Below are 27081 nucleotides of genomic sequence, written 5' to 3'. Positions count from 1 at the left end.
GTTCAGAAGAAAGATTAGAATGCTGCCTCTGTTGTGTGGTTTTCCAAATTCTAGGATATTCACATCTTAATGGACAAAAAGCAGGGCGCATTTTCTCCCTGACATTCTTCTATCCAATAAAGTAGGTAATCAAAATTGTAAGAAAATGCGTTTTTTCCTATACAATGCCATAAAAGTATTACCATTTTGAATGGGGGAGAAGTGTGGCCTGTAAACCTATTTATTTGTCCTCACTTGGTCCTAATGGCATACAGTGAGCCACTGCTGAATGCACCAAGCATGTGTTACAGGGCACCTGCCAAGTCAGCGCTGCCCCCTCAGCAGAGCCTCCTCGGGAGGTGGGGAAAGAATCAAAGGACAAGGAGCTCGTCCCATTGGACAGGAAGTCGCTTCCCACGTCACCCCCACCAACTGGGAGACAGTCACCCCTGAGATCTGTCCCCCCTGCCACTAACTATGACTCTTCAGACAAGTCACCTTCAGTTTTTTCATCCTCAGAATATGATGGGGTGGGGAGCAGGGACAAAATAATCTTTAAGGACCCTGCTAACTAAAACCCTTAATAATGTCACTAATCTGTTCCCAAGAACTAATTCGTGAGATAGATGATGGAGGTCTAAGCAACAGCAGAGTGGTTAAGATTTGCCGGTCCAGGAGCCTTGAATGCCACTTCTTCTAATTCCCTGTTGTGCAACTTTGGGAAAATCACTTAACTTCTCTGTGCCTCAGTTCCCTCATCTGTATAGTGGCAACAACACAAACCTCATGGGTTTGTTGAAAGGTGTAACTGAATTAATACATGTAGTGTTTAGCGGGGTTACTGGCATGCTGCAGTGTTTCATAAATGTGTGTTGCTATTATCGTTATCTAACAGAGCCACCAAGTTAGAAGTCCTTAGTCACAGGCCTTGGGGGTGTGGCTGAACCCCCATGAGCAAGAGCAGCTGCATGAAACAGGCAGATAGGCCTGCCTCAGAGACCTGGGCCCTTCCTTATCCTCCCAGCTGGGAGGGTCATTTCCCATAGTTGTCCTGAGAATTCCAGTAAAATTGAGTCATTGTTAGTTTACAGTATTCTGTCTTTTTAAAAAATAGATTTGTGACAGTGTTCTTGAATAGAGTTCTTTCTGCAGTTTGAATAGTCCTGCATTGCAGAAGGTGTTTATTAACAGTTTCTGCTAGAACACCTTCTTTGAAAAGCTTGCAGTCTCTGTGAATAAAGCTGTGTCATATAAGGGAGAATACAAAACAATCTAGCATGTAGGGCTAATCAAAATGCTAATTCTTCCAAAACTCATTATCATGAGGTTGCCCAATAATGCCCAATAATAAGAATGTAAAGATTCTTATTTAAATTAAATATATAACATACCTGAAAAGACTAATCTTCATTTGTAGTATGATCCTCAGTTATTAATGATAATGAAGGTAAACATTACCTTAGTAATTTTTCATACATAAATCAGAAGATTTAACACTACCTAATGGGAATGTCAGCACACTGGTAGTGGAATAACTGGAGAAAGGGTCAAGGTGGGTCCTTGGAAATTGGCAGATGGTACTAGGAGCCAGTGCCCATCCCCTGGAGAGGATTAAGGACCAACCAGGCCATTATGTGGAATTACACACCTCCTGGATTTCAGATAGCTTTGAACTTGGTGACCATTCAGCAGCCACTGTTCCTGAAGACCTGGTTGGTACTGATGACTTAAACCTTTGGACTGAAAGCAAAAACACTGGGGCTATGTGGGACTGGATATGGAGAGGCAGTGCTCTCCGCAACACAGGCCCAGAAGTCTCTTCAGGAACTATGGTTCCAAGACCCAGCCATTGGTCAGAGGGTGGGCAGTTGCTGGAACCAGTGTAAGAAAGGGGAAAGATCATGGGGTTAACTGACAGAGGACCCTAGATTTGCACTCCGGCTTGGCAATGTAATGTCTGACCTGGACCAAGGTACTTAAGCTCTAAGCCTCAGTTTCCACATCTGTGAAGTGGGGATAGGGGATTAGGAGAATCAAAGGTACCAGCATGTGTAAAGTTGCTGTCTTCACACGGAGTAGTTCAGAAAGCCATGGCTACTCCTTCTGTGCCAGCTGCGTGAAGAGGATAAAGTCTGTGTCTGGCGTGTACCTCCCTTACCTTTCTGACATCACATATGCACTTCCCTAAGTGTGAGGAAACAAAAGTAGTCCTCTCACAGAGTTTGAAGCACCCCAGTCTAAGGGGGAGAAATGGATCATACCAGATGTTGTCCCCTGCCTCCCTGTCCCCAGGCTCTGCTGGCTCTGGCTCTGGCAGTACAGCTTGGCTAGTCCCTGCTTGACCCCTGCCTCATCCCTCCAGCTCCTGAGCCATCCTAAAAAGGCTATGCTTCCAGGTTTGACATCCAGCTGGCCTCCCGCCTTGGACTGCCTCCTGACTACTTGCCCTCTTACCCTGCAAATTACTCTGATGATTCCAAAACCTGGCGCCCTGTGGAGCTCTTGAGGCTGGTCGGCAAACAGCAGAGTGAGATCTCAGACAGGAGAATCTGTGCCTCTGCAGCAGCCCCAAACACCTGCAGCATTGAGCGCATCTTGCGGAAAACAGGGAGGTTCCAGAAGTGGCTGCAGGCCAAGCGCCTCACGCCGGACCTGGTGCAGGTGAGTGTACTGGCCGTGGGGCAGGAGGGTGTGGGTACCATTCCCATCTCACAGCTGTCTGTTGGAAGTGGGACAAGACAATGTCATGAAACAGAGTGGCTTGTGACAAGACAGGAACAAACCAGGTTTAGTTATAGGGACCCTTCCCATTGTCATCCTCCATTCTCCCTGATGTGACCCTCAGCAACTGTCTGGGAGACAGTCCCTAGCTGCCCCTCACCACAGGGCTTAGACTCATCTTTATACCCCACCCCTTGCCTGGGCGGCACCCCCTTGAAAGCTCCCATATATGGGCTGTTTCACAATTCAGAGAGGCCACTTGGAGAATCAGCTTCCTCGTCAACCTCCCACTGAGAAGAAGAACCAAACCTCGGTTGTTACAGAAACGCACTCTGACAAGACAGGTTCCCCTGCCCACCCGGGAGCTCCCGCCCACTCCCACGAGGAGGCCACCCTCAGAACCACAGCACAATGTCATCCTTCTGCATCCAAACCTGCATAGCCACGTGCCTCCACTCACATCCCGCTGCGCCCCCTGGGGCAGATGATGTTACTTCAGAGGACGGAGGGGTGACTCAGCTTCAGCAGAGATGGAATAAAAAGGCTTGCCCCATTCTCCCTGACGTGATGAGGCTGCAGGACTTGCACTGGCCCCTCAGGGGGACGCCAAGGCTGCCTCTCACCCTCCCTGGGCCACCAGCCCCCTCACAGGGGCACCTAAGGCTGCCCAGGTGACTTCTGAGCATCAGACCTTCCCTCGGCCTCTTATCATGAGGGATACAAAGGAAAGAAGACCCCCTGGTCGCTGGATATCTTACCCATGTGACAAGACCATCTGGCTTTGCCCCTAGGTTGTGTGGAAATTGCTTTGAAATCAGAAGGAATCGAGCTGCCAGTGACATGGCCATCATCTGACACTTAGCTTCTGATATGGTCCCTTTACATTCTTCACACTGTGACTCTCACTGGCACGGGATGGGGGAAGAATGAGCCAGGGATGTCCAGCTAGTCCCATGCTTGGGAGGTGGTAATAGGGTCCAACATAAGGATCTTAAGGAAGGGGAGGCTCAGGTGGGAAGAATCCCATGGGGGCTGCTCAGAACTGGGCAGCAGCAAAGGACCAAAGACTGACCCCGAAGCCCACACCACGGTGCACACCCTAGTGTAATTCCCTTGCTCCCCTCTTTCTGTGCCCGCAGACAGACCCTCCATGCAGTGGCCCAGCTACCTGCCTCCTGCCATTCACAGGCTGGCCACACCTAGTGTGGAGGCACGGCAAGGGCCCATATGAGACCTCCTCTGCCTTGCGTCAAATATGTGCTCAGGAACAACGAGAAGTGCCTGGGAAGAGCAAAGAAAGATACACAAGGAACTGTTTCAGAAGGCCTTGGAAGTCCATCACCAATGCCTGCCTCTATTGCTGTTAGGTCCCACTCTGAAGGGCACAGTTGCCCCAAGGCACTGGCTCCAGACTGCCTCTGCTTGCGACCCAGACAACAAAGCAAAGGACAGAACCTTCTGGTGCACAAGATTCCCTTGAGATCCCATGGAAAGTGGCTAGACTGGCCTTAGACTTTTAACTAAGGAAAGCTCTTTTCCCTCAGCTTCTAGATACTTCCATACCAACAAAACAGTGGGGATCATCCCAGGAAGCCTAGCAAGTCCCAAGAAAGCTACCCAGTATATCTAGTGTCACCTACCTTGATGAGGATAGATATTGTGGTGTAGTCCAAAGACTCCTGTGGCCTGAAAACTGTGACTGAGACCTGGCTCTGCCACTAAAAGCTGTGGCAGAATGAGAAGGAGCAGAGACCCAGGGAGAGCAAAGAGCTTCCGATCCCTGTTCATCTGTGGAACAAATTGTAAATCTGTACTACATCCTGGGGACACAAATAAATCTGACAGAAGCTCCACCTACCCCACAGGAGCATGTGGCCCAGGGTACTTCACTCACTGACCAATTGACCTTGCATTGAAGCCCAAAACTTCCCCACTTTGCCCCAACATCCTTCCCTCTCCAAAAATGGGTTGGGGGAAAAGCTTCTGGATGATCTCCAAGACCCTCCCAGCTCTGATGTTCTTTGACTTGATATGACTGTCTCACTTATTTGACAAATCCTGGTTGAATGCCTACTATCACCAGGCACTGTGCTGGATGCCTTCATGTCCTATTCAAAAGGCAGAAAACCACAGTGCCTGCTCTGCCTGATTCATTCACCCTGATGAGCTTATCGATAGGAAGGTGCTTTAGAAAAAGTCCCTCACCATAGAAATGCACAGCAGCATTACTGCTACAAGAGGGGCCTTTTCTTTAGTTTGTTGTGCTCAAACTTGCTCTACCAATTTTGTCATCTTGCATCAACAGGCAGCTCAACAAGCTTTCCTTCTTTCTGCCAAAAATGCATCCACAGCCAAAACCATCGCCACATTCCCTTTTCTCTGGTCCTCACCCAGCTCATCTTTTCATCCCCACCAGGGAGTCTGCCCTGCCTTATAATAAAACAGAAAAATATCAGCAGCCATTTTATAAACTCAGGACAAACCCCACTCCTCCTCCACCCATCAAGCTCAAGGTTATTGCCATCCCATTTTGGCGCTGGCTCCTCCCTCTCCTGCCCTCCTTTCCAGAGACTCTTTACCCTTGGGATTCCACAGCACACTCAAGGTGCTCTGCACCCTGCCCTCATTGGCCTCATCCATGCAGCACCCAAACTCCAGCTCTTTCCTGCTTAGCAAAACTCACCTATCTGACAGCGTCTGATAGATCCATCATTGTCACAGAGGGTGGGGGGAATCTCAGTCGTGCATCCAAGAGGGTTGAAAACAGGTGTTCAAACACAAACTTGAACGTGAATGTTTACAGCAGCATTGTTCACAATGGCCAAAATGTGAAAACAAGTCAAATGCCCTGTCAACTGATGAATGGTAAACAAAATGTGTTGTATCTATACAGTGTGATATTAGTCAGTCAGAAAAAGGAACTGACACAGGCTAGAGCACAGATGAATGTTGAAACACTTAGCAGCCAGATCAAGACAAATATTATACAATTCCATTTAAAGGAAATGTCCAGAATAGGCAAATACATAAAGACAAGAATCAGATTAGTGGTCCCCAGGAACCAAGGGGAAGGGAGAATCAGGAGTGACTGCTTAATGGATACAGGATTTCTTTGGGAGATGATGAAAAAATTCTAGAGTTAGAGAGTGGTAATGTTGCACAACCTTAGGAGTATACTAAAAGCCACTGAACTGTATACCTTCAAATGATTTAAATGGTGAATTTTATGTTGTCTGAATTTAACTTAAAAAAACAAGTCACAAAGAAACGTTGCCCATCCTGTAACTGTTCCCTTAGAGCACTGAGCCGTGATGGGCAGCGAATCTAACAATTTAATTCACACCAGGATGTTAACAGGTAATAGCAATTCACCCCCAGCCCTCTAAGAAACGATTTGCATACAAAACCAGTGCTGTAGCACTCCCACTAGCTCAGCCCTGACTAGCTCAGACCTTCCTGAGACAGCCCCACATTATCCCTCATCCCCGGCACTAAATCCAGATGAGGCCCCAGAATCCTTCTCAGTAATGTTCCAAGCAAGCAGCCTCTGCCACGATCTCAGCTGGAATATGAGATGTTATCTATTTTTGAGTGACCATTCATTCCACACTTGCCAGAACAGCTCTGCCCTATTTTTCTAATAACCTGTCAGACATGAGTCCTAATTTCTGGTTTGGGAATTACAATATTTCTCTATTTATGTGGAAGTTTCAGAAGCCAACTGGAGAGATATTGTTGGATGGACGGTAGGGAGACTTGCCTCATCCTTCAGCTCATTCCAAATGGCCCAGTGCCAACAAAGCCTACCGGTCAGGCAGCCCCGGGGATTCTCTTGGGCCACGACTTCAATGGATTTTCCCTGATTTCCTCAAGAGCCACTTTCCAACAGAGATCTAGGCCAGAGCCCGCAAGTGCACATATTTCCGTGTGTGTGCTGGTGTGTGTTTGGGGGAAGAAAGGGGGGCCGTAAGGAACTCACAAACGTGCTCAGAGAATTGGCCAGGAGAGAAGAGAAAAGAAACAATTCAAGAAATGAAAGGCAACTGAAGGCAGGGGAATCTGACAGCTGCAGGGGCCTCAGAACCTTGACTGTCAGTCCTGCTTATGAAGAAATAAAGTCATCTTTGATGAAAAGCCCCAGTAGTCACCATCACAGGCTGAGCGGGGGGTCCATGGCTGCCCTCCTGCAGAGTCAAGGGCAGCTGTGTATTAAGGACTCTCTCTGGAGCCGCTGGCAGTGCGCTGGAGCAGGGGGCTGCCAGGCAGGCGGGACAGGATCAGAAATCAGCAAGCAGTGAAACAGTGCAGTGTGTGTGTGTAGCACTTACACTAATAAAACCGTGACTTTTCTCCTCTAAAAGCTGCATTGTTCCGATGGGACTATCCCACAGCCTAAATTACTAACCCACAAATAGAACCACAGTGAACCCCATCACCCAACTTATCATGATGGGCTTGATCAAAAAAACACAAAGGCGGCCTCCTCTATTATGCAAAGGACTAGGAGGCAACCACCCTCAGCAGCGTTGGACTAATCAGAGGAAAACACATATCCTCTACTGTTTCCCGCTCCCCACCCCTCAACTACCACCGCTCCTGACAGGGTTCTGAACAGAGACCCTGTTTCTTCCTTAAGTGCGAACGGGCTGGGGGGCCGCAGAGCCTTATCTCCCACTAGGTGGCGGTATAGAGTGTTCAGGAAGCTTGTTAAACACGGACAGCTGGCAATTTCACTTCCTCGGTTTCAATTTTTTTTTTTAATAGATAAACAAGGGAAATAAACAAATTAACCAAAATGTATGTTAACCACTTAATCAGAAGATGGGTTTAGAGATAAATACTAAACGAATAAAACTCACGTTAGCTTAAATTTAATTCAAAACTATTTTAACTTAAAATTAATTCAAAAATAATTAATGGGCATTTACAGGACCTCTGCTAGGCCATAGGAGGGTATAAGGGTGTAACGTCAGGGTCCCTGCACTCCCCAGTGGAGGGCACAGGCCATATTCCACTAGTTCTGATGCAAGAGAGGTTATGATACAGTGTTTGAATGAAGATGGAAATCTTACACTGGAGTCACAGCTAGTTTTCAAACTGAATATTTTAATTTCTCAAAGCTACCAGGTCAAGGACCTCTCCAAAAAGTTGCATTCATTTTTTTAAAATAGCATGGCTAGATTGATGCTGAAAAAGAAAATCAGCTGACTGGTGGCTATACCATTCTCCTACTGATCTAATATAGGCATCAAAGATGAAATAACTATCAATGGAAAAGGAAATTTAGGCAACAAAAAGTGCCTCACCAGTCACACGTAGGGCAATATTCCCAGGATATCTGAAAACACCCACTGGCTGAACAGTCTTCAGAAAGCAGAGCCCCTTCAGGGGTAAATTGTGACCATGAGATCATGAGATTTCGTTCCCCAAGACCCTTGGGAAGTAGTCACTTCTGAAATGCCCACAGGATTTCAGAGGCCAAATGGAGAGAGATTATGGCATGGATGCAAGGACCCCACAGCCTACCTTCTCCTTCGAATCATGGAATTGTTAAGAGCTAAAAGAACTGAGACTCTGAATCATGGGTTTGTTTACGGTTAAAACCACTGAGACTTCATCACCTCTGCATTTGTGGCAAATGGGTTATTTGGAATGGGACAGAGACTGATTAATTTCCAGGCCTCCAGTGTATCATCGGCTCATAGAAAGGGGACTAATAGATCACCCAGCCTGTCTGCTGAAATGACTCCTAAATTATTCTTAATGGATCTCATGAGTGAAAATGAGACAGTGAAAGCTGTCCCCCACCTTGACACAGACAAGTCAGGAAAGAAAAAGAAGGCAAGAGAAGACTCAGGGAAGGTAGATATGAGATGAGTCCCGAGTGGTTTCTTCCCAATGAGCAATGCAGAAGAGAGGAAGCCCCCAGCCTAAGTCTAACTGAAGCCTGGACAGTCATTGGGATGGACCATGTAATGCAGGCTCTGCCCTCACAGGGCTTTCAGCTTTCCCTCAACTTGCATGCTAGCCAACCAAGGCCCTTCTTAAATAAATCAAGCCATCCTTTGCTCTTGCCTTGATTTCTTCCTTTGCTATGTCACTACCCCTATTCCCATGTGCTGGGGAACAATGCTTTTGCTATAGTGTGACTTGGCTCAGAGACCTGGGGATTGACTGTGCCTCTATGTACATCCACGTAATATGAAGTAAACAATGGTTAAACTAAGATATGTCTATAAAGATATTCACTTGAAAAAATTAATGCTAGAATTAATTGACATATTGATTATGTTTCAAAAACTCTTTATTAGGCCACAAAACCTCTCAAAAAATTTTTTAAAGTAGAAATACCAAAGATCATTTTCTCTGATTAAGAGGCAATAACATCAGCCATTAACAAAAAGAAAAATGAAAAACCAAAACCAAAAACCTACCAACCTGAAATTTAAAAACATTATCTTTTGAACCACAGAGCAAATAACTGAAATATTGTAACCATATCAAGAAACAAACAATGACAAAAATCCTCTATATCCCCAATCTATGAATTAACTTTTGCCAAATCACTGCTCAGAGGAAAACAGGAAATCAGTCGGCTGTTGAGTTAGGCAGCCATCAGTACAAGGTTGGTCATTCATGTGGAGGAATTATAGATAGAAAAATGGGGAACTGCATGTCAATTTGGTTCTAACTCAGGACCACTTACAACAATAAAACATTTTCCAGTTTTGTTAGCCCTTCTCACTAAGGATTACCAAGAATTCTATGGAAGACTTGGTTTGTAAACCTTTTTGGTAGATGATGTACAGAGAATGCTTCCCCCTGGTTTATATGTAAGAGAGCAGACCACAGAGCAATATATCAATTTGCTAAAAATCAAAATAGATTTCTACCCACTGAACCCTACATATGTCACAGACTCTTGGAGTGGAAAGGTACTTGAAAGCTCTCCAATTCAAATTCTCAACATATTTGCATCCTCTGTCTTAACGTACAGTCACGGGAAACTCACTACCTTCAGAAACAGCCTATTCCTTCTTTGAACTGAACAAATCATGAGAAAGTTCATCTCAAATCTGTCTTCTTGTAAATTTCACTCATTTAAATTATTAAATTGTTTCTACTTGTCAGAGTTACATATGGCATTTCCCTCTCCCATACATTTGCCTCTTAGATCCTGTCTTCCCAGTCTAAATGTCCACCACATGCTTTCCCATCTTGGTCTGACCTTTCATAGTGACATCTATTAAATATTGTGTCGACAAAAATCCCTTTTGCAGTGACATTTTACTTTTCAAGAGCAGAACCTTTCATTTGTGCTGTTAAATATGATCTTCTTAGATTAAATCCATTACTCTAGCCTGTCAACTTGATCCTGTTACTTATCATAGCCACTATCGCTCTGACTACATATCATCATCTTGTGTTGCTGAATACAACTTTTATCTAGGTCCCAGTCATAAATAAAAATGCCAAACACAACAGGGCCAAAGACAAGGCTGTCTTTATGGGGATTAATCCATAACTGTTAGGGAAATTTAGATAACAAATAACCAATCATCTTAATTTTCTATGCAGCCAAGACTTTACTCCCCATCTCCATTATAGGTTATCATGAGAATTACCATTGAATGCCTCACTAAAGTCTATACATTCTAAGTCTGTTGTGTTTGTCTGATTAAAAATCAGATCATCAGGTCCAAAAAAGTTAAATTAGTCTAGAATAATTTGATTAAATGAATCCTCAGTAATTCCTTAGGATCATCACTTCCTCTTTTAGATGCACAAAAATCATCCTGTTAAATACGTGTTTAGAATATTTCCCATCATCTGAAGTCAGTCCACTGATAACTAATTTGGGAATGTGCCCTCTTACTCCTTTGAATATCAGAAATGGATTTTCATGCCTTTTCTGTTCTCTACATTCACTGCCCATGATTCAGCAATATCATTTGCAAGGTCTCTGAATCTTCCAGGTGGGAAAGCTCCTTCAGAACAATAAAGGCTTTCTTCATGCACTCTGGCTTCCCATTCCTGTTTATGACTTTTTGCTCCATCCTTTCCAGATCAAAGGCCCAACACCTGACAAAGAAGGCAAGCAAACCTTAAGAATGAAAACTGAGCCTTCATTTTATTATCCACCAAAATTCTCCCCCTGGCTCTACTCAAAAGATCTTTAGCTTCTTTTAATGCTATATTTTTTTAAATATAGATATATTTTAAGTTTTTAAGTTTTTAAATCAAAGCATAAATTACACATTTAAATGCAAAATTCTTAAGTGTACTGCTAGATAAATTTTTACATACATTCGTTCATGTAACCACCATCCACTTCAAGATACTGAACACCACCCCTCAGAAGGCTTTCATCTTCCATCCCTAAAATGACCCCTTCCTAGGGTGATCAATTGTATGATTTTCTTGAGACTATCCCAGTTTTAACAATGAAAGACCCACATCCCAGGAGACTCCTCAGTCCCAGGCAAACAGGAACAATTGATCATACTAAACTCTCCCAAATGAACCACTATTCTGACCTAAATCACTATGAATTAGTTTTGCCTGGTTTCAAACTTCATCTAAATAGAATCACACTGTATGTATTCAAGGTGTTGTGCTATTTATCCATATTGTTGCATAAATCAGTGTTTGCTTTATTGTTGCAGTGTAATATTCCACTGTGTGATACCATCACAATTTATTCATCCTACTGTTGATGAATATTTGAGTGTATTTGGTCTGGGTTATTGTGAATTCAAGCTGTTACAAGCATTCTTACATATGTCAGTTGGCAACATAAGAATCTGGAAGTGAAACTGCTGGGTCACAGCATGTACATATGGATGAATTTAGTAGATATTGCCCAGCAGTTTTCCAAAGTGGTTGGACTGATTCCCTCCTATAAGCAATGGAAGAGTGAGTACCATTGTTCCACACCTCCATCAACACTGGATAGTGTTAGTTTTTCATTTCAGTCATCTTGGTGGGTGTCTAGCAGTATCTCATTGTGCAGTTTGGACTTGTACTTTTCTCATAACTAATGATATAGAGAAGCTTTTTGTATATTCACTGGCTGCTTTGATTTCATTTTTTGTAAAGTGCTGACTTATGTGGTTTGTCCATTGTTATTGATTCATCTTTCTTATTGATTTGTAAAACATATTTATGTTCTAGATATGAGTTCTTTGTTGGGTTAGGTGTATTATAGACATCTTCTCCTAGTCCATGGCTTGCCTTTTGACTCTCTTACTGTTATCTTTTGATGAACTGAAATTCTTAATTTCAAGGAAGTTCAACTTTTTAATTGTTTTATTTTTTAAGGTTGGGGCTTTCAGTGTCCTGATTATCCTATGGTCATAAAAATATTCCCCTCTTTACTTCTGGAATCATTCATGTATTACCTCTCATATATGGCTCATTAATCTTACATTTTGCTGTGCCCCATTTAGTATTAAATCCAGTGAAAAAGTTCTTAATTTCAGATGTTGTATTTTTTATTTCTAAATGTCTATTTGATTTTTTTATAGATACCAATTCTCTGTTGAAATTGTCTTATTTTCATTAATTTTGTCTGTCTTTTCCTCTATTTTCTTAAAAGCCTAATCATAGATACTTTGAATTCCCCATTTGCTAACTCTAATATCTGGATTATCTCTGGTTCTACTTCTGCTTCTGCTGGTTGTTTCCCTTTCTCTTGATTACCAGCTCATTTTTCTGGCTTCAGTTTTTTGTAATTTTTTACTGTGTGTTGGATTTGAAGGATAATATGTTGTAGAAGTTCTGAACTCTGTTTCCTTCCTCTAAAGATTGTTGTGCTTTGTTCTCACAGCCAGTTAAATGGCTCACAGATCACCTAAATCCAGGTTTTCCCAATGTCAGAACTATTGGCATTTTGGATCAGATTGTTCTTTGTTGGGGGATGGGCTGGGAGGCTATCCTGTGCACTGGGACATGTTGAGCAACACCTCTGGCCCCTCCCCACCTGATGCTGGCTGCACCACAATGGTTAGTTGTGACAGCCCAAACTATTCCAGATGTGTAACAGCTGGGAGCAAAACTGTCCCCAGCTGGGAACCACTGCCTTAATCCTGTTGAGGCTGGGTTTGGGACTTCGTGGTGTCAATCTCTTTCAGTTTTGCCTAGGGCATCGTCCTCACTGGGGGGACATGATCCTTGCTTCTGGAATGTGGACTTTCTGAGGTCCAGCTGAAAGCCCAGGGTGCTCATGAAGATGTCTAGCCCAACCTCCAGCCTCCATCTTGCCAGCACTCTGCAGCCTCTGGAATGCCTGCTCAGGGATGCAGCCTTTAATGTGGCTCTCTGCTAGACTACAAGAGTCTCCTCACCCCACCTCCACGCCTGTGCAGCTTAGGAGTTAGCAAAGACGTGAGGACAACCTGTACATATATTCTGAGAGCTCCTTCTCTGTGGCTTTCTCTTTTACAAGACCCTGTCCCCCACATGCCAGCTACCCTGGCAGCCCCAAACTTTAATTGCTACCTCCTCTATCTAGCAAGACCCTGCACTGCAGTGAAGCTTGGAAAACGCTCTCAGGGAAAAATATAGAGTGACTATGGGGCTCAGCTTGTGTGCTCAGCTCATCATTTCTCTCAAGGATCACTGCTCTTTGTGGGTCATGGTCCAAAGCCCACAGTTGTTCTATATATTTTGTCCAGGTTTTAGGCTATTTACAGCAGACTGGTAAGTCTGATGCCAGTTATTCTCTCGTGGCCAGAACTAGAAATCTCAGAATGATCTTCTTTCTGAGAGAGAAAAAAACTGGTGCTATTGCATCCATATAGTCAGATCCTAAATATAGCTATTAAAGCCGTCTTTCTTGCTTTGGAAAATCTCACTTTAGTCTAACAGCGTTTGGCATTTTTGGATACTGTTTTAAGGCTGAAGAGAGAGTGAGGAATACCTGTGGCTTACAGCCCAGCACAAGTTATAGGAGGCAAGCCTGGCATGGGAGCCAGAGGAGAATCTGCCTTAAGAACACACAGCAGACTGGACAAGCACTGTGTGGGGGGGATGTGCCAATGGCTTTCTTTCTTTCTGTTTTTTGCCTCTCCAACCAGACAGGGAGATGTTTTAAAGGTAGGGACTATATCTTATTCATCATCTGCCCTCACACATCTCTGACATGGAGTAGACACTTAGAAAATGTTTGGGAAATGAGGGAGTGATAGAGAAATGAACGGCTAGACCATCATTCACTGCTCACTATACATGGCTTCATACCTGTGCTAACTCCTTGGTCAGCTGTACAGGCCATTGGATTTCAGAGTCTCTGAGGGCCCTGTCTTTTCCCAAGAGAGTGTCTTTACTGCCCTGACTCAGTTGCTAACAAGCCTGAGAGTCCCATGGTTCCGACTTCTTAGCCTATGACTTTGGTACTAGAAGTGTCTACCCAATTTGGGTGAGGAGACACGATGGCAGTTATCCACTAACATTCTCCAGGTCTTGGACTCTTCATAGTTATCTTGGAAAAGAGACAACTGAGGCATTTTGACCCAGTATGGGGGAGAAAGAAGTGGATAAGGAGCCTCTTGCTCAGGAGGACAAGGGGTGGTTCTTCCAGGGGGTTGCCTGGTAAGCTGGCCCAAGCACTTCTGAAGACTGTGCTTCAAAGGGAAGGAGAGACACCAACAGGAAAGGGGAGGGGCAAGGGCCAACTGCCCTTCCATCACTATTTCTCTTAGGGTCAGCACTGCCTCCCTACCAAGAGGCTTCTGGGAAAGTCAATGGTCCAGGGCAACCCTGCATCTGGGCCCCCAAAATGGCACTGGCTGTGGTGCAGACCTTGTGGTAGAGACATTGTGACATAGAAGGGCACCACTTCTGGCCTGCTTTACAGAGCCTTGTCACCTGTCTCCTCGCCTCTCTCCTTTCTCATACATATCCTCAACTGAGCCACCTGCTACCCTCCCCGAAAAACGTATCTTTTCCTTCCCGTTCAGTTTTTAAATTTTATTTTTAATCATCAAAGTACTATATACACATTATAAAAATTTCTAAAGTGCATGTATTTTAAAACCCATAAGGAACTAGGGGAAAAAATCTGTTATAACTCATCACCCAGCAGCAACGACTGTTAATACATTGATGTTTTTCCTTCTAGTCTTTTTTTCTAGTCGTATTTAACTTGATTAAAAATAAGTTGAATAACTGTAAGTTGAATAAGTTGGAAATAATAAAGGTAATTTTAAATACATTAAAAATTAAATATATTTAATGTTGCATATTCCTCTATGACTTAGTATTTTATCACATACTATCCCCTATATCTTTAATGAAGAGAAAAGTCACCTTAAGAGAAGCAATGAAAGCCAAAGGTAATGTGGTAGCTTTGCAATGTCTCAACTTGGCCAGGTTGAACTACGTTCCCCAGAATTCCCTTCCCTCTGTGCTCCAGTTGGAGTGGGCCACAGAGAGATCCTCCTGGGAGATTAGGAGGCCAGGAAACAGTGGCCATTTGTGACTCACACACAGTGCTGCCTATCTTCTGGCTCCCCTTGCTGGGATGAGGGAGTGACCAGGCCTACAGCCGCTCTGCCTTCCCCTTAGCTCCTCCTTCAGCATGTCTGACTCCAGGACTAGGTTTAGCTCCATATCTAAAGGCTGGGACTTCTGCAGGTCACCACACCATTAAGCTTAAGGGCAGTAAGAGCTGACACATTCGTCTATCCTTGTGGGTTCAATCTTGTCCTTGATCTTCCCCCACTTTGCATCCATCTTCCCTTCCCGACTGCCGGCCTGTGGACTTCAAGCTCCAACATCAGAAAGGAGGATAGCAGCTTTATGGAAACTGCTTAGCCTGCTCCTTGGGTAATTTATATCAAGTCTCTGTTATAAAAAAAAAATGTAAAAGAAAAAAGTCTCCTAGTGATTCTGTTCTCTAATCAGAACCCTGACTGATACAGGTGTTACAACCTCAACAGAGGGGCTGTGGAGAAGCCTAGCAACTTCTCCCCCTAGGCAAGCACAAGGCTGGTTTGAAGGTTTTCCTGACTATCGGAATTCTGTCTGAGCTTCCTGGACCATAGGACCTTTGCACAGCAGAAACCACCGAGCTCCTATAGTAGTTTCTGCAAGTTCACATGCACAAATGAGTTGCCAGAAGCATTTGGCTTCCTGTCTTTTGATTTTTAAAAAGAAGAAAGGAAAAAAACCCAACAGCCCATAAAATGAAATGGTCCAGTGGAGAATTATGACTGGCCTTGGCATACCTGAATCAAAATGACAGACCATGAAATAATGTGTTTTACTCTGCGTCAGCTTCCCATTCGGTCCCAACCATCAGCTGAATTGCCTGCCTCAATGATAATTTCATCTGCCACAGTGAAAATATTTGAGTGACTCAAAAATATTTCAGGGGCAAAGCCTCAGGGGCCCTGGAATGGAGGAAGATGGGAGATGGGGCAGGAAGAAAGAGACTACAATAAGAGGAGAAATCTCATCATCATTTCCACCAGCAGGGTCATCCAAGACATCAGCTACTCCATGAAAGAGGAAGCCATGGTTGCCACCAGGTGAGCCCCTGGCTGCCGGAGGTTTGGCAGCACGGAGCACAGGTAGGCAAGGGGAAGGGCCGTGACCCAAGCTTCTGCTACATAGACACCATGAGTGACACTGTGGAGAATTCCACTAAGATGGTCACCTACGTAACCACAAAGACATATGTCTCTAAAAGGAAACAATCGCTTGTGCCTTAGCTTCTTGGCAAACCTGGATCTCTCTGCGGGTCATGCTCCCTGGCTCCTCCCAGACATGATGACATGACAGTTCTTGGACTGACCACCAGCGCCTCACTCAGCGTCTCAGGGACTGGGGGTTGGGTCAGACACCTCATGGAAATGTGCTGTGGCACATCAGTCTGTGACCAAGTATTTGCTAGTTAAGGACCTGGGTGCCCACCCCTGACTAGGAGCTGAGGAGGCTACAGAAGTGTGATTATTCAGTGTTATTGTCCACAAGGCACTGAGCAGCTGAGGAGAGATGTGGCACACACAGCATGAAGCCTGGGTGACAGACTCCAAGAGAGGGAAGAAAATGAGGGCTGGGAGGGGTCAGAAAAGCAGCTTGGAGGAGCTGTGACCTGAACTGGGAGAGGAAGAATGGGCTAGGGAAAGTGGCAGATCTTGCAGAGAACAAAAGAAGAGCATTCAGGCAAAGAAGCAGAAGTGAGAATAAGGTGGCATTGTGGGAAGTAGTAACTGTCATGATGTGTGATTACAGTGAGTGTCCACAGCATTCGGTATACGGTGCGGTGACAGGACTGGGCGGTATAGGACAGTGGTTCTCAAACGGTATCTTGCATCAGAATTCCCTGGAGGGCTTGTTAACAGAGACTCTGAGTCAGCAGGTCTGCAGCAGGGGCTGAGAATTTGCATTTCTAATGAAAAGTGACTGGGGACAATTGATCTTTCCACAAATGGGCCTAAAAGTTATAAGCAGGATGGATGGGCAAGGAAATTGGGTCAGGAGGCTGTATGGCAAAAGTAGGTCAGGACCGCACACACACACATACAGCAGCTGGTGAAGAAGTGGGGAGGGGAGGGCACACCCTAGAGGAGTGACATATGCTGTAGGCCAGGCGATGGGCAGCATTCCTGGAAGGATGACACACAGGATGCAGGGGCCTGTGCACTTGAGGCCAAGACCACCTGGCAGTACTGGAGACAAGCCGAACAAGGAAGCTGCAGATCCAAGCAGGAACATACTATAGCTTGGCCTGAGACTCAGGCCTCGGTTCATATCCTGGCTCCACCCCTTAGTAGGAAACCCTGAGTATGTTCCTAAACATTCTGGCACACAGAGTCCTCACTGTGGACTGTCAGAACGCTAACCCCCACAGAAGTGTCAGAATTTACCAAGGCAACACATGTAAGGCACAGGGCACCATGGCTGACACAGAGCCAACATGCAGTAATGTTAGCTCTCATTTTTATTGTCATTGTTGTCCAAGGTCATAATGCACAGCAATGCATTGTGTCACCAGAAAGCCACCTTTTCTGCTGCCTCCCAAAGGGCCTCACAGGCTGGCATTTACCCTGGTAAATTCACCACAGTCCAGAGTTGTGCCTTCCACAATTCTGCCACTGATTAGTTTAACAGCTATGTATTGAGTGTGAACTTTCTACAGAGTGCTAGGGACACAGTGGTGAACAAGACAAAACTGCCCTTTTGGAGCCCCTATTTGGTGGCCTTGCCAGCACACCCACAGAGAAGCCAACTCACGCTGGCCAAGTTAGTCACAGAGCCAGCAAATGAAATGGCCACTAGCGCAGCATTACCGCCACACAGAGTGGAAAGCGGCTCTCTCTGCATGACAGTAAGCGTGGTGGGCAGCAACTCAGTCAGAAGGCTGGTGGGTGGGCACTGATCCAAGAAGGGCTCAGCCAAGTGCTCCTCAGTGGTCTGGCCACCTGTCCCATGGGCTGCAATGCTGGGAGCCCTAGCCTGGGGCATCCTCTTCCCCAGACCCCAAGGCAAACTTCTGCACAACCTGACCAACCCCTTATGTCCAACTTGGCCTCTCCAAATACAGGACAAGATGACAACACTCACTATATCTGAAATTACTTCCAGAGCTCCCTGACTAAGGTTTCCAGGCTTCCCAAATGTTTATCTCATATTTAAAGACACTCCCGGGTCAATCATAGTCACAGTGGGGAGGTCATTTGTTTGACCTTCCAAAAGCAACCTCATTTCCCATTCAGAGATCCACTCTACTGTGAAATTTGTGGAGGGGTCATATTACCATCAACCCCATTGACTTCTTGACCCCTTGACCAGACAGCAGTACCTTGTGTTTACAAAGCATTCCAGTCAGTAAAGCACAGCGCATGTTTATCATGCATTCAGGAAAGCCATTTCAGGTGCCTATGAGGCCCAGCTCAAGCTGGGCAATGGGGTGACGTCCTTGGCATGAGCTGAACATCTACCATCATGCCCATGCGAGAGATGAGGAAATGGGCTCAGAAGGGAAAGGGACTTGCCTAAAGACCCACACCTGGGCCAGCTGAGCCCAGAAGGAGCACAAGCTGGAAGAGAGGTGGCTAAGGTCACAAATGGACACAAGAGAATGGTCACAGTTGCACAGATGGCAGCACAAATTGATATAGAGAGTCAAAAACAGGAGAGATCAGCCATTAAGATAAGGAAATAAAAAAAACAGCTCCAGAAACACTAAGCTGGAAGACTGGAAGAAAGTTGGGGTCACTTAGAGAAATGAAAAAATTGGGAAAGGTACTGCCTTTGAGTCAAATAAGATCAAATACAAATAGTCTTGTCCCAGACACTTTTCCGATTGATTTGACCCTCCCAACAACCCTGATGATGTGGGTACCATAATTATGAGAATAACTACACATTTAGGTTTGCCTGAGACAAGCCCAGAGCATGCCTATTGTCTTATTTGTTAATATCATCCATTCTCCTCTCAAAAAATACCCAGGCTTAGAAGATAAGTTCACTAGTTATTATTCTTCAGTTACACCTGAGGGAAACTGAGGCACGAGTCAATGAAAGAGCTTGCCCAGGTCATGCAGTTGCTAAGGGCAGAGCTGAAATGTGAATCCAAGTAGTTTGTCTCTAAAGGACATGCTCGTCATTGCTTCATCATACTGCCTCTCAAAGGTGGGGTTGAATCCAATTTTTCACCTTTGCAGTTTGAGGTAAAGACAGAGATCCCGCCCCAGGCTGATGGAATCCAAAATATAATGAAGGGAAGCAGGCAGTGGCCTGGAGAGGCCAGATGTGGAGCAGACCCACCAGGGGTGCTGGTAGACATGGGAGAAAGAATAAAGTGGGGGGCTCTTCATTACTCCCCTCCTAGGAATCCTCCTCATCAATTTAGACAGAATTTCTCAAACATTCCATCAGGGCTCAACCCAGAAACTCTTGAGAGTACCAAGAACCTAAACAAACAGAAACCCTGCCCAAAGAAAGGGTGTCACCCAGAGTGTCAACAAATTTCCCTGTAAAACAGGAAATGTAATTGAGGAGAACTCAGTTGCAAAAAGAAAAAAGAACAAAGGGGGGGCAGTTTGCAAACAGGGTGGGGTGAGAGTAGCAAGGGGGTTATTTTTGTTTTTTGTTTTTTTAAAGTTTCCCTCTCAGTTCTGTGTATGCAAATGAGGATGCAAGCTTGTTTAGTTCTGATTGGTTGATACAAGTCGCAGCTGATTGGCTAACTTCCCAGCTGCTGTCTGTTTTGACACCATCAGCAGGAACAGTGCAGGACCTGATTCTGCTTTGGAGAGCAGACTTCAGTTTGTGGCTATCCCAGGGTGCAGAATACACGTGTGGTCTCCTGTTAATTTGTGGCCATCTGACTTCATTTTGTTTAGGGCTTCAGTTAGCCTGACAGAACCCATCTTGTTCTCCATCATAGCTGGATTTGGAGAAGACAGAACTCACTTCATTTTGTCTTATTTTCAGGAGAGTTAGAGGTCCTGTTTTACCTGGAAACCAGTGCTCTAGGAGAAACTAGAGCTCTACAGTGCAAGGGAAACATTTTATATCTGTCGCCCCACCCCTCCAAGTCTGTTTAGTTTTTAATTTAATGTTGTTTTCACATGTATTCAGCCCTCCTGGGTATATTATCTACTGTGAATGATCCAAAGCAAACTTCAAATTCTGGACCCACTCCTGGTTCATTTCCTGTCTCTGCTTCTACCCTTTGAGCCTGACTTTCCATCAGTGAGTTGTGGGGAACCTGAATTGACCAGCCCAGGCAAACAGAAGCATAAACTTCCTAGTGGGGGAGGGGCCAATCATAAATCTATGAAATTTTACAGATTTCAAAGCAAAATTGAAATGTCCTCTTCTGTTGTGCCCAAAGTCGCGAATCCCAGAAGACCACCAAGGAGCCAACACCGAAGCAAAGAGCCGTTATTCGAGCTAGCTGGAGCTCAATCTCTCATCTACACCAATGCAGTGGCAAGATGCCAGAGAAAGAGAGCGAGTTTCAATACCACAAAGGTTTTATGGGGTTCTAGGGCAGTTGGTGGGGTGATGGTCGTGGCTCTGGCTGATTGGCTGGATCTAGGGGTAGTTGGTGGGGTGATAGGTCGTGGCTCTGGTCAATTGGCAGGGTCTAAGGGTGGTGGGTGAGCTCCTTGCTGACTGGAGAGGAGAGAGACCAAGCTCCGATTGCATGAAATAGGATCCGGGTCCCGATTGGCTGAGGTAGGATCCGGGTCCCAATTGGCTGAAATAGAATCTGGGAGCTTGCCGCTTCACTTCTAGTACTAGTAACAGTGGCTGAGAGGATGGCCTGTGCTTTTAAAGTAATATGACTGAGAGTTATGAAGACAGTTTAGATGTCTGCAAAATGTTAACCCTAAAAATAAAACTCAATTATCTTACCAGCAAAAATGGGATTACTTGGGAATAGCAGAGAATTACAACTCAGTACAAGCAAATTATGACAAAACCATAGGCGAGTCCAACAAACAAAGGAGAGGAACCTTATTTTATGGAGAACGAGGAAGTTAGGAGGGATTGTTTTGACCAAAAGTCCAATGAGGAAAAAACAAGCTCAGGGTGATGAGGGCTTCTCATGGGCTGGGTTGCAGGGTAGTAGTCAATTTCTTGTAGAAGATGCAATGGCTGCTTTTTTCCTGTTGGGACCCATCACTGATGATTCTTTCCTGTTGGCAATTCTCTGGGGCTCTGTAATTGACACTTCTGCAGGAGTCTGCAATTGACAGTTCTTCCTGTAACTGACACTGAATGGTACTGGCTCCCCCTTCTAGACTCCTGACTCTACTGAGGTTTGCCTCTATTAATTTGAACACAACTTTAAAAATCACCCCAACGGCTTCTCCAAAATAATCACTGTAGTGGCCTGCACTTGTAGAATGAATAGTTAACAAGCCAAGAAGCCTCCCATTGTGTCTGGATTTCGGATGGAAAAACATTCAGAAAGAACTTTAATAAAAGGAAAAAAAAATCCATCTGTGGAAGAAGGAAAAGAACTTTGAGGAGGCGGAGCCAACATGGCGGTGTGAGTAGGAGAGTGGGAATCTCCTCCCAAAAACATATATACTTTTGAAAATACAACAAACAACTAGCCCTAAAAGAGAGACCAGAAGACGCAGGACAGTGGCCAGACTGCAGCTACACCAGCGAGAACCCAGCAACTGGTGAAAGGGGTAAGATACAAGCCCCGGCCCGGCGGGACCCGAGCGCCCCTCCCCCCAGCTCCCAGCGGGAGAAGAATAGGCAGAGCCGGAGGGAGACGGAGCCCAGGACTGCCGAACACCCAGCCCCAGCCATCCGGGCCAGAGCGCAGACACAGTACGTGCCCAGGGGGCCCTGGATACTGGGGGAACAGGGAGTAAGACCTCTGAGCGGGTGCCGAAGCTGATGCTCCTGTGACAAAGAAAAGCGGGGGCTTTTTGAAAGTCTTAAAGGGACAGGGACTTAACAGCTTGACGGAAACAACACAGGTCATAGTCCAGCAGCTGGAAATTATAGGGAAAACCGGGCGCACTAACTCCCTGGGCAACAGCTCTGAGACCCCTCACGGAGGTAAACAGCCAAACCGCCCCCCCATCCATTACCCCTCTGGGCGCTGCGAAAGCAGAGAAGCAGCCTGAGACAAACTCCGCCCACAGAAAGGGAAATCCCTCCCTTCCCGCCAGGCAAGACACAAACAACCAGTCTACACGCAATTACTCAACACAAGCCACTAGGGGACGCAGTTGTCACAGTAAAGAAAGGCCAGTAGCAAGTGAAAATTTTGGCCCTTATAGCTGACAGTCAATAGCACCTGTCAACATGAAAAGGCAAAAAAATATGATCCAGACAAGACTAACCCAGACAGCTTCGGCATCTGCTACATCTTCCCCTGAGAAGGAACCTGGGGAGACAGATTTAGCCAGTCTTCCTGAAAAAGAATTCAAAACAAAAGTCATAACCATGCTGATGGACTTGCAGAGAAATATGCAAGAACTAAGGAAGGAGAATACAGAAATAAAACAAGCTCTGGAAGGACTTCAAAACAGAATGGACGAGATGCAAGAGACCATTAATGGACTCGAAAACAGAGAACAGGAACGCAGAGAAGCTGATGCAGAGAGAGATAAAAGGATCTCCAGGAATGAAAGAATTTTAAAAGAGAGCTGAGTGACCAATCGAAAAGGAACAATATATGAATTATAGGTATACCAGAAGAAGTAGAGAGAGAAAAAGGGATAGAAAATGTCTTTGAAGAAATAATTACGGAAAACTTCCCCAAACTAGTGGAAGAAATGGCCTCTCAGACCACAGAGGTACACAGAACTCCCATGACAAGGGATCCAAGGAGGGCAACACCAAGACACATAATAATTAAAATGGCAAAGATCAAAGACAAGGACAAAGTATTAAAGGCAGCCAGAGAGAAAAAAAGGTTACCTACAAAGGAAAACCCATCAGGCTATCATCAGACTTCTCAACAGAAACTCTACAGGCCAGAAGAGAATGGCATGATATACTTAATGCAATGAAACAGAAGGGCCTCGAACCAAGACTACTGTATCCAGCACGAATATCATTTAAATACGAAGGAGGGATTAAACAATTACCAGACAAGCAAAACTTGAGGGAATTTGCCTCCCACAAACCACCTCTACAGGGCATCCTACAGGGACTCCTCTACAAGGTAGCACTCCTAAAAAGAGCACAGAAAAAAACACCCAACATATGAAGAAGGGAGGAGGAGGAATAAGAAGGGAGAGAAATAAAGAATCATCAGACCGCATTTATAATAGCTCAACAAGCGAGTTAAGTTAGACAATAAGATAGTAAAGAAGCTAACCCTAAACCTTTGGTAACCACAAACTTAAAGCCTGCAATGGCAATAAATTCATACCTTTCAATAATCACCCTAAATGTAAATGGACTGAATGCACCAATCAAAAGACACAGAGTAATAGAATGGATAAAAAAGCAAGATCCATCCATATGCTGCTTACAAGAGACTCACCTCAAACCCAAAGACACGCACAGACTTAAAGTCAAGGGATGGAAAAAGATATTTCTAGCACACAACAGAGAGAAGAAAGCAGGTGTTGCAATTCTGGTATCAGACAAAACAGACTTCAAAATAAACAAAGTAACAAAAGACAAAGAAGGACATTACATAATAATAAAAGGCTCAGTCCATCAAGAGGATATAACCATTATAAATATATATGCACCCAATACAGGAGCACCAACATTCCTGAAACAAATATTAACAGAACTAAAGGAGGAAATAGAATGCAATGCATTCATTCTAGGAGACTTCAACACACCACTCACTCCAAAGGACAGATCCACCAGACAGAAAATAAGTAAAGACACAGAGGCACTGAACAACACACTAGAACAGATGGACCTAATAGACATCTACAGAACTCTACATCCAAAAGCAACAGGATACACATTCTTCTCAAGTGCACATGGAACATTCTCCAGAATAGACCACATACTAGGACACAAAAAGAGCCTCAGTAAATTCCAAAAGATTAAAATCCTACCAACCAACTTTTCAGACCACAAAGGCATTAAACTAGAAATAAACTGTTCAAACAAAGCAAAAAGGCTCACAAACACATGGAGGCTAAACAACACGCTCCTAAATAATCAATGGATCAATGACCAAATCAAAATGGAGATCCAGTAATATATGGAAACAAACAACAACAACAACACTAAGCCCCAACTTCTGTGGGACACAGCAAAAGCAGTCTTATGAGGAAAGTATATAGCAATCCAGGCATATTTAAAAAAGGAAGAACAAGCCCAAATGAACGGTCTAATGTCACAATTATCGAAATTGGAAAAAGAAGAACAAATGAGGCCTAAGGTCAGCACAAGCAGGGACATAATAAAGATCAGAGAAGAAATAAGTAAAATTGAGAAGAATAAAACAATAGCAAAAATCAATGAAACCAAGAGCTAGTTCTTCGAGAAAATAAACAAAATAGATAAGCCTCTAGCCAGACTTATTAAGAGGAAAAGAGAGTCAACACAAATCAACAGTATCAGAAACGAGAAAGGAAAAATCACGATGGACCCCACAGAAATACAAAGAATTATTAGAGAATACTATGAAAACCTATATGTTAACAAGCTGGGAAACCTAAGAGAAATGGACAACTTCCTAGAAAAATACAACCTTCCAAGACTGACCCAAAAAGAAACAGAAAATCTAAACAGACCAATTACAAGCAACGAAATTGAAGTGGTAATCAAAAAACTACCAAAGAACAAAACCCCCGGGCCAGATGGATTTACCTCGGAATTTTATCAGACATACAGGGAAGACATAATACCCATTCTCCTTAAAGTTTTCCAAAAAATAGAAGAGTAGGGGATACTCCCAAACTCATTCCTTGAAGCTAACATCACCCTAATACCAAAACCAGGCAAAGACCCCACCAAAAAAGAAAACTACAGACCAATATCCCTGAAGAACGTAGACGCAAAAATACTCAACAAAATTTTAGCAAACTGAATTCAAAAATACATCAAAAGGATCGTACACCATGACCAAGTGCACAACCTTCGAAAGTCCATCAACATCATCCACCACATCAACGAAAAGAAAGATAAAAATCACATGATCATCTCCATAGATGCTGAAAAAGCATTTGACAAAGTTCAAAATCCATTCATGATAAAAACTCTCAGCAAAATGGGAATAGAGGTCAAGTAAGTCAACATAATAAAGGCCATCTATGAAAAACCCACAGCCAACATTATATTGAACAGCGAGAAGCTGAAAGCATTTCCACTGAGATCGGGAACTAGACAGGGATGCCCACTCTCCCCACTGTTATTTAACATAGTACTGGAGGTCCTAGCCACGGCAATCAGACAAAACAAAAAAATACAAGGAATCCAGATTGGTAAAGAAGAAGTTAAACTGTCACTATTTGCAGATGACATGATACTGTACATAAAAAACCCTAAAGACTCCACCCCAGAACTACTAGAACTGATATCGGAATACAGCAAAGTTGCAGGATACAAAATCAACACACAGAAATCTGTGGCTTTCCTATACACCAACAATGAACCAACAGAAAGAGAAATCAGGAAAACAACTCCATTCACAATTGCATCAAAGAAAATAAAATACCTAGGAATAAACCTAACCAAAGAAGTGAAAGACATACTCTGAAAACTACAAGTCACTCTTAAAAGAAATTAAAGGGGACACTAACAGATGGAAACTCATCCCATGCTCCTGGCTAGGAAGAATTAATATCGTCAAAATGGCCATCCTGCCCAAAGCAATATACAGATTGGATGCAATCCCTATGAAACTACCAGCAACATTCTTCAATGAACTGGAACAAATAATTCAAAAATTCATATGGAAACACCAAAGACCCCGAATAGCCAAAGCAATCCTGAGAAAGAAGAATAAAGTAGGGGGGATCTCACTCCCCAACTTCAAGCTCTACTATAAAGCCATAGTAATCAAGACAATTTGGTACTAGCACAAGAACAGAGCCACAGACCAATGGAACAGACTAGAGAATCCAGACATTAACCCAGACATATATGGTCAATTAATATTTGATAAAGGAGCCATGGACATACAATGGCGAAATGACAGTCTCTTCAACAGATGGTGCTGGCAAAACTGGACAGCTACATGTAGGAGAATGAAACTGGACCATTGTCTAACCCCATATACAAAAGTAAACTCAAAATGGATCAAACACCTGAATGTAAGTCATGAAACCATTAAACTCTTGGAAGAAAACATAGGCAAAAACCTCTTAGACATAAACATGAGTGACCTCTTCTTGAACATATCTCCCCGGGCAAGGAAAACAACAGCAAAAATGAACAAGTGGGACTATATTAAGCTGAAAAGCTTCTGTACAGCAAAAGACACCATCAATAGAACAAAAAGGAACCCTACAGTATGGGAGAATATATTTGAAAATGACACATCCAATAAGGGCTTGACGTCCAGAATATATAAAGAGCTCACACGCCTCAACAAACAAAAAACAAATAACCCAATTAAAAAATGGGCAGAGGAACTGAACAGACAGTTCTCCAAAAAAGAAATACAGATGGCCAACAGACACATGAAAAGATGCTCCACATTGCTAATTATCAGAGAAATGCAAATTAAAACTACAATGAGGTATCACCTCACACCAGTAAGGATGGCTGCCATCCAAAAGACAAACAACAACAAATGTTGGTGAGGCTGTGGAGAAAGGGGAACCCTCCTACACTGCTGGTGGGAATATAAATTAGTTCAATCATTGTGGAAAGCAGTATGGAGGTACATCAAAATGCTCAAAACAGACATACCATTTGACCCAGGAATTGCACTCCTAGGAATTTACCCTAAGAATGCAGCAATCAAGTATG

The 27081-nt window shown here is 44.1% G+C and overlaps 1 protein-coding gene across 2 annotated transcripts in view; it reads left to right on the top strand.

Annotated features, from left to right (window-relative positions):
- Positions 1-27081, top strand: part of DIPK2B (divergent protein kinase domain 2B) — a 48056-nt gene that overhangs the window by 4445 nt on the left and 16530 nt on the right. For both annotated transcript variants that reach the window (XM_036907470.2, XM_036907469.2), the window contains exon 2: positions 2376-2640. In XM_036907470.2, coding sequence (XP_036763365.2) covers positions 2376-2640 — 265 coding nt within the window. The remainder of the gene's footprint in view (positions 1-2375; positions 2641-27081) is intronic.

This window comes from Manis pentadactyla, chromosome X (genome assembly GCF_030020395.1).
Source record: "Manis pentadactyla isolate mManPen7 chromosome X, mManPen7.hap1, whole genome shotgun sequence".
In the NCBI taxonomy this organism is placed as follows: Eukaryota; Metazoa; Chordata; class Mammalia; order Pholidota; family Manidae; genus Manis; species Manis pentadactyla.
Note: the sequence above shows the minus strand (reverse complement) of the source record. Positions and strands in the feature narration are given on the sequence as shown.